The following is a 9,145-nucleotide window of genomic DNA, read 5'->3' on the forward strand; positions in this document are numbered from 1 at the left end:
TATTATATAATTATATATTATATACACAGGAATATATTAATATATTTGTACAATTTCCTCCTACATCACAAAATGTTATTTTAAAGCATTTCAACCTTGCGAACATTATTATCCAAACAATAGTCTTCCTCATCCACTCTCTTCAAACTCTCTATGCCTCAGCATACACACTCATATATCTATCTTTTATTACCTGGTCGAAGTTTGCACTCTCTGGATAGTATCTGTCCCACTAGGTTAGAAGCCATACATCTGTAACTAGTTTTATGAATTTCCTCTCTCAGCTCTGAACTCGGAAAAGGGGGGATGTACAAACTTCCGTTATGCAGAACCTCCCTATTACAAAAGAAATCAGTTAATTATTAATAAAATAAAAAAACTATATACACTTTTTTTTTTAAAGAAAACTTGCACTTAAACTTGTTAGGTTCATCAGTAAAGTAATCTCTGCCTGTATAAGTCACTTTGTGAGTTAAGGAGATTTAGAGGAAAAGCCATGTCTTGTTACTGAAATTTGCCAGTTACTGAAGTTCAACAACTAATTAAGATTAGGAATCGATCAGGGGCGTCAATAGAACAACTTATTGAAGAGATAGAATATAAAATTTCTCAATAATTTTCATCGGATTTTCCCAATTTACCTAAGGTATGCGGAGTATTCCGGTAAATAGGTACTTTTCCTAAACATTTTTGGAAAACTGACCTTATTATTTTAGTAAGGTCATTGTTGACATCAGGACCTGCTCGTGCTATACTGCAGGTGTCCCGAGTGTATTTTTAGATGATAATTAAAATTATTAGTGTGGAAAAGGGGGCTAAAAATTTGTGAGACTTTCTGCTCATTAGCATGCATATATTTTCCTTTCAGATTCAAGTGTTAATCCCTGAAGAGGCAAATCGTGTTAGTGCGTTAATTGATTAATCATATTGACAATAAAAGATAATAACAAAACGTGGGTGGTCTCATGGCTTATATAATATGGCTTATCTGATGAATAACGTTTTCGCCGCCGCGGTGACGTCTTCTAGCCGCTTTCCTCGTTCAGGTTGTGCTTTGGGCGAATATGGTGAAAACCATGTGATCTTCGCCCCATGTCAGAAGAGACGGTTGTTTCTCCCTCAGAAGCTGGCCAGCGTGTCCTGAACTCTGGCGCGATGGTAGGGGCAGGCCAGGCCCTAGCTTGCATGGTGCTTAGGCTGGGGCGGCATAGCAATTGCAGCGTCTTCGGGATCTTCCGGTGTCCGGGCAAGGGGAGCATCAGAAAATGAGACCCCCGACCCCGACTTTATATAAAACCAAAAAATAACCGAATAATTCGGTTTACTTAAATCCGACATACCGGCCACCTAAATTTGACTCAGCAGGATTTATTATGAAAAATGCACAGAGAAGGGGAAGGCGCAGTCTGCCGTAAAAGAATAGGTAAATAACCCTGCTCCAGTTAAGAGGGCCCGTAGGTAACATAAACTATAACTATAAATATTAAAACGAAACATGCAAAATATACGAAAATAAAAACAAGACAAATATATACATAAATACATATTCACGATTAACGATTAAGAAATCGTTCTTGGTCGACGGTTAGTGAAGCAAGACGATTAACGAATTAAGAATGTTGGACAAAAGGCATGGCTCGCGGAGAGCAAATCCTGCCGCTCACCCTGAAAAACCCAAGCTTAATGAAAGAAAGCTCAGTTTACGTTAGGTCCAGAGCGCGAGATAGTGGTGTAGAACGACGCGCAGGTGCGCTAGGAACTGTGAAAACAGAGAGCCGTAACGCTTTTGCGAGGATGCAAGGTATGAGGGTGCGTTGGAACGATTGGTTTTCCGCTTGCGATGGCGTGTGGTCGGGTTTTCGACTGGTCCGACTCGGAGCGGTTGCATCTTTTTGTATGTGGAGCGAGATGCCAGTGGACGAAGCGCTATCCGAATAAGTCCCCATCACGACCTTACCAAGTACCGTTGGCAGGAGGTATAGGTGACCATCCCCGAAGGCCTTGGTGGGAGCACGAATAACCAGGCGGGGGTATAGGTCAACGCCTATGAGCAAGTCGATGGGGCCGGGAACGTCAAAGGAAGGATCAGCCAAAACGTTCGAACGATTGGTTTTCGAACGGATGCGACGGCGTGGGCGCCTGCGTTTCACTGTACCGAGGTTGTCGGGTTTTCAATTGGTCCGACCCGAAGCGTTGCATCATCCTGTATGAGGAGTGATAGGTCAACACCTATGCGAAAATCGATGGGGCCGGGAACGCCAAATGAAGGGTCAGCCAAAACGTGATGTGACTAATCTTTGATTACCCGCGAAGGAACCGGACGCCTGGGTAAGTCAGAGGTGATAGTTTGACAACGAGCGCCCGGACCTTGAAGTTCGTTGTATCATCGATAAGGGACCGAAGCCTGAACGTCATCGAACCCTTGATGTTGGATGATTGAGTACCCTCGGCAATTTTTCCGTCGAAGGGCTGCATTTGGCCGCCAATCCTCGTCGCGAGTTCGGCAGTAACAAGGGTATACTGGCTGCCGGAATCGAGTAGTATCCGTGGAATGCTTAGACCCGTGCAATACGGCACACGCAGTTCCCATCACTGCCTCCGAACAACAATCATGAGGCCTGGACGTAACACGGGTATGACACACAAAATCCGCGGACTTTGGCGAAGTGACGGTGGTGGGTGTGGTGCTTGGCGCTACAAAACGAACACGCAAACTCCGAAGGGCACCCCGAAGCGTGGTGACCACTTTTGCTGGTGAGCAAGGAAACTCCGCTCTTTCCTCTACCGGTAGGCTTGTCGCGTGGAGTGTCGGAACGAGGCTGCATATTGAGTTCGTGAGTCAGCTTGCATGCCATTAATCTCTGTCTCACGAACGCGATAATCTCATCGACGGTGGGGAACACGCTGCTTGCATGGGTAAGCTCGAAGTGCCGTCTGGTGATGGGGTCCAAGTGTGAACAGGATGACGTCTGACTCATCCTCCAGGACCAAACCACGAAACGATTCGACACCCTCCCCTACTGCGGCCAAATATGATGCGTACTTAGCGCGTTCACTGCCAGACGTAGGGCATTTGTGGTTCAAGACCCTTTGAAGGCATCTTGATGCGAGAACGCGCGGATTATTATATTCCCTTACCAGCGTGTCCCAAGCCAGCTGATAGGAGCTGGCATCGATTGGAAATCCCGCCAACAGCGACGCGGGTTCTCCCATAGGGAATTTTTTATATAATGCAATTTATTTAGGGGAGCTAAATGCTTGTTGTCGTGGATTAGTGCGATGAACGTGTCCCGAAATCGCGTCCAGGAGGATAGCTCGCCGTCGAAATTCGGGATTTGAATGTTTGGCAGTTGGAACGGGTACGTCGGAGCGGCAAATCCCGGCTTGGCCTCTTGAGTAGCGGAACTGCGTTGAGCCCTAATCTTACCGTACCGAGCGGTACTGTACCTCGGCCTGTCGCAGATCGTTCCGAATCTCGTCGTGGTCCGTATCCCAATCGGGTGGTATCGCGAAATCCAGCTCGTCCCAAATTGACTTGAATTCGGCCCAATGGGTCTTGCACTCGTCATAATCAACAACGAAATTGATGAACGCGTCATCGTCTGTGACGGTGACGAGTGCAGGAGAGGAGAGGCTCATTTTGCAAGAGAGGAGACCCCGCTTAACGCGCCGCAGCTTGCGCTCCAGTGACCGAACCATATCGATTTCGGTACGTGATTCTTCATCTAAACCCATTTTTTAAAAATTAAAATTGTTTATTAGAATAGAAAGAATAAACAACATATAAATAAATATGATTGTACAGTGAGATTACTTTATCGTGTATTTCGGCCAGTTCGAGAGAATATTTGAAGCTTGCAAAAACTAAATTAAACTTAAATAAGCAAGTATATTAAATTTCATATAATCAATAAGTAACAATTATACAAAACAAATAACATGTACACACAGGCAACCACACTCAAGCATACAATGGATAATAAATTATTATTTTTTTTAGACGAATTTTTAAATAAATAAATAGATATACTCACATGCAATAAATATCTTTCATACACAATTATTTTAAAATCTATAAATATGTATATCGCATGCACTATACATAATATTTTTAATGTACTGTGATTGTAAACAATGAGGCACTCGGTGCATTGACCTCAAATACCTAGTGGCCCTTACTGTTTCGACTGAACGGATTTGGTTTTTAAAAACAGACTGGCCTCCCGCGTAGCTTTAGACCTATTAAGATCAAAATTTTTACGCCCAATAACACCAATCATATGCTAATTAATATAATTAATTAACAAAGACAATTAAAAGTGGGGGAAATGTCTCACACAAAAAATATTTTTTAATAAGTCTCATTATATTCCACACTGAGATCCTAATCCGGATTGCACCAAAAGTTTACATCGGGACCTGCTCGTGCTATACTGCATGCTGTGGCGGCATTGCAGTCGCAGCGTCTTCGGGGTCTTCCGGTGTCCGCGGCAAGGGGAACCAGAAAATGAGACCCCCGACCACGACTTTATATAAAACCAAAAATAACCGAAAAATTCGGATTACTTACATCTCCATAATTCATAAATACCGTCACGCGCGTTAAGCGGGATCTCCTGAAATTGAGCTCTCTTGCACTCGTCACCGCCACGGACGATGACGCGTTCATCAATTTCGAATTTGATTATGACGAGTACAAGACCCTTTGGGCCGAATATAGGGTAATTTGGGATGAATTGGACTCCGCATAAGCGTCCACAGGAGCTTCTGCGATACCACACGATTGGGAGACGGGCTACGACGAGATTCGAAACGACCTGCGACAAGCCGCGGTTAGAGCTCAACGCGATTCCACCGCTCAGGGGGCCAAGCCGGGTTTTGCCGCTCTGACGTACCCGTCCCAACTGCCCAACATTCGGATCCCGGAGTTTGATGGTGAGCTTGGCCTCGGTTTCGGAACACTTTTATCACACTTGTTCACGACAACACGCAATTGGCTCCGGTAAACAAGATGCACTATTTAAAGAGTGCCGTTAGTGGGTAATCCGCGTCGCTGCTGGCCGGATTCCCTTTCGATGCCAGGTCCTATCAGCCGGCATGGGACGCGCTGGTGCGTGAATACAATAATCCGCGCGTGCTCGCTTCAAGATGCCTACAAAGGGTCTTGAACCACGAATGCCCTACGTCTCGCGGTGAACGTGCGAAGTACGCTTATTTGGCCGAGGTAAGTGAGGGGGTCGAGTCGTTTCGGGCACTGGCTTTAGAGGACGAAATGGATGTCATCCTGTCCACACTTGGACCCCATCACCAGACGGCACTTCGAGCTTGCCCATGCAAGCAGCGAGTTCCCCACCGTCGATGAGATTATCGCGTTCGGGGCGTCGTCAGTCACCCGGCACTTCTTCACGCGGGAAATCCGTCTCCCCGGCAAGGAACCTTGTCCCCGTTGTAACGGGAGACACCTTTTAAATTTTTGGCCTTGACCCCTCAGGAGCGTAACGACTTTGTCAAGTTATCCGGTCTGTGCCGGAACTCCCTGAGATCGGGTCACCACGCTTCGGGGTGCCCTTCGGAGTTTGCGTTACTTTACTACTCGATTCCGGCAGCCAGTACACCTTTGTTACTGCCGAACTCGCGACGAGGATTGGCGGCCAATTGCAGCCCTTCCACGGAAGAATCGCCGGTTTGGGTGATGGTCAAGTCGCGAGCATCAAAGGTTCCATTACGCTGAGGCTTCGGTCCCTTATCGACGATACTACGAACTTCAGGGTCCGCGCCCTCGTAGTTGATTGGATTACCTCTGACTTACCCAGGCGTCCGTTTCCTTCGCGGGTAAGCAGAGATTAGTCACATCACGTTTTGGCTGACCCTTCATTTGGCGTTCCCGGCCCCATCGATTTTCGCATAGGTGTTGACCTATCACTCCTCATACAGGATGATGCAACGCTTCGGGTCGAACCAATCGAAAACCCGACAACCTCTGTACAGATAAACGTAGGCGCCCTCGCCGTCGGAAGCGGAAAACCAATCGTTCCAACGCATCCCCACACCTCGCATCCTCGCGTTATGGCTAGGTCTCTCTGTTTTCACGGTTCCAAGCGCACCTGCGCGTCGCTCTACACTCTTATACTTCTACATCTTGCGCTCTGCACCTAATGTAAACTGAGCCTTCTTTCGTTGCGCTTGGTTTTTTCAGGGTGGGTGGCAGGATTTTCTCTCCGTGAAAAAAGCGTTTTGTCCCACTTTCGTAATTCGTCTCGCATAAGGCGACAAGCATATTCCACCATTTTTCAATTTCGTCGCAGCGTTACGTCTAAACTGAGGATAAATGATAATCAGCATTTTCCAATTTACGACTTCGCATCTCAATCGCAATTGGTCTATGGCAACTATACTTTCACATGTACATATAAGTTCGTTATAGCCAATTTTTGTTTGTCTCATGCATGCCTTCTGATTTTAATAAATCTAATGTGTGGTGTTTTGTATTGTATATAGGACGTGTTCGTTTCATTTATGCAATTCATTTTGTATATTGTGCAAATTATGCATGGATCTTAAAAGTTAATATTTTTATTGTTATTGTTTGTGTTGCCTACGGGCCCGCTTATCTGGAGCCGGGTTATTTACCTATTCTTTTACGGGAGACTGCGCTTTCCCCATCTCTGTGCATTTCGCAAAATAAATCCGGCTGAGCCAAATTTAGGTGGGCGGTATGTCGGTTAAGTAATCCGATTTTTTCAATTATTTAGAATTTATATAAAATCGGGGTCGGGGGTCTTATTTTCTGAAGCCCCCCTAGCCGTGGACACCGGAAGACCCCGAAGACGCCGCGACTGCAATGCCGCCCCAGCCTATGCACCATGCAAGGTAGGATCAGGCCTACCCCTACCATCACGCCAGAGTCCAGGACACGCTGGCCAGCCTCTGAGGGAGAAGCAACCGTCTCTTCTGACACGGGGCAAAGATCACATGGTTTTCACTATATTCGCCCACAGCACAACCTGGACGAGGAAAGCGGCTAGAAGACGTCACTGCGGCGGCGAAAACGTCATTCACCAGATAAGCCATGAGTCCACCCACGTTCTGTTATTATCTTTTATAGTCGTGTGAATTTCATTTTTGTTAATTGATTGTTTTTTTATCAGAAATATTTTTATATTAAAATAAGGTGACCCTATAAATGGTATATAAATGGTATTTATCTGAATATTATGTCAAATGCTCAGAAAGAAAAAATTTTGGTTTAAATGTTAAGCCTGTGATTTGTTAACAACACGCTGTTCACAAAATTGACATATACTCTTCACATTATACGTTGTTTGAAATCGCCAGCGATTTTTGATTACCATAAGACTTAGGACATATTAATTGGAAAATCACTAATGTCTGTCGAGCACTATTCGTAAGAAATTCAAGTTTTAAGACTTCTAGCTATAAATCCTAAAAGAATTGATTTTTATTTGTACTCAAAGTGATTGTTTTATTTTTCTAGAAAGATTTTACTCTCAATCGGTCCCGACCAATCATTAATAATTGTGGAACTTATGTTCAAAAGGTAAATTTTTAATTTAGCATTATGATTAGTGTTTATCTATAACTCTGTAGTGACGCCGTTATCTTCCGTTCTATGCTGTAACTCCAATGCTGTAGTCCAACGTTGAATAATTCCATGGATTGGGCAGTTCTTACTGATTTGTACGGCATTGACCATTTCCCACTTCATATAAAACTTAAAATCATGAATTGTATACATACCAAGCCGAAATGGGTGCTAAAAAGAGCTGATTGAGCCCTTTTTACGTCTCTTGCCTCACCACCACAAATTCAACCATCAGATATGGACACTGATAGAGGTTGTAAAGCCTGTTGTACTAACAACATAACAACAAAGCTGTGAGAAAGGTGTAAGAAAGCTATTAAAGAACGTCGTAAGGCATATAATAAATTCACCAAATGTATGACGTCGGAAAACTTTCTTGAATATAAAAAGCACCGGGCTATATGTAGAAATATATTCAAACAAAATAAGGCGGAGTCATGGAAAAAATATATTAGTTCCATAAACTCTTTTACCTCGTCAGCTGATGTGTGGAATAAAGTCTGCAAATGTACAAGAAATCCCTCCATTCCCTGTTACACCCATATCGGTAAGCGGAAAACTGACAGATAACCCATCAATTATTTCAAATACATTTGCCAACTATTTCTCCAAAATATATTATTCCACTAAAAATAATATTTATGACGAAGCAGTAGATTCCCATTGGACAGATAATGAAGTGGCCGTACATTATAACTTCCCTTTTTCCCTATGGGAATTAAAACATATCTTAAATACCGTCAAAGGACCCGGACCTGATCAAATCTACTATGATATGATAAAAAAAAAACTCTCATATAACATGCTAAAATTGCTGCTTGACTACTACAATCATGTCTAGTTCACTGGGAAATTCCCAAATACATGACGGGAATCAATAATAATCCCAATTTTAAAAAATAGAAAGGACAAGCGGATGGCAACCAGCTACCGACCCTTATTCCTCACAAGCTATGTCAGTAAAATAATGGAACGTATGGTCAATAAAAGATTAATGTGGATAATAGAGAGCAATAATTTTTTACAATCTTTTCAATCTGGATCCCGCTAAGGTCAATCCACACTAGACCATCTGGTTACATTGGAGGCTGAAACCCAATATTCATTTATTAATGCTCAACATTCAATCGCGATATTTTTCGATCTAAAAAAGCATTTGACAGTATCAAACATGATATAATCCTTAAAAAATTATCAGCTGTCGGAATCAAAGGGGAAATGTACCAATACATAAAACAATTTCTTTCACTCAATTCAATCACCGCTTCGGAGTACAAATAGGATGCAAATTTTCCGATGAACGCGAACAGATTAGCGGAGTCCCACAAGAATGTGTTCTCAGTCCAACACTATTCTACCTAGCAATTAACGATTTGGGACTTAACATACCAAGGGGTGTTAAACCACTGCTATTCGCGGACGATCTAGCCATTATTTGTCGATCAGCAAATACAACTACTATCAAACATAAGTTACAGGAAGCAATCAATAGAATGAATAACTGGTCACTTTCAAACGGTCTCACCTGAGAAAACCAAATGC

At 43.6% G+C, this 9,145-nt stretch overlaps 1 protein-coding gene across 2 annotated transcripts in view; it reads right to left on the minus strand.

The window, feature by feature from the left end:
- The window catches only part of LOC106678827 (cell adhesion molecule Dscam1), a 68,640-nt gene extending 68,279 nt beyond the window's left edge, over positions 1 to 361 (minus strand). For both annotated transcript variants that reach the window (XM_067053450.1, XM_067053449.1), the window contains exon 1: positions 194 to 361. In XM_067053450.1, the coding sequence (XP_066909551.1) occupies positions 194 to 248 (55 nt within the window). In that variant the 5' untranslated portion in view covers positions 249 to 361. The remainder of the gene's footprint in view (positions 1 to 193) is intronic.
- Between the last annotated feature and the right edge of the window lie 8,784 nt (positions 362 to 9,145).

The sequence above is a fragment of the Halyomorpha halys genome, unplaced genomic scaffold, assembly GCF_000696795.3.
Source record: "Halyomorpha halys isolate HHAL.00 unplaced genomic scaffold, Hhal_1.1 Scaffold163.1, whole genome shotgun sequence".
Lineage (NCBI taxonomy): Eukaryota > Metazoa > Arthropoda > Insecta > Hemiptera > Pentatomidae > Halyomorpha > Halyomorpha halys.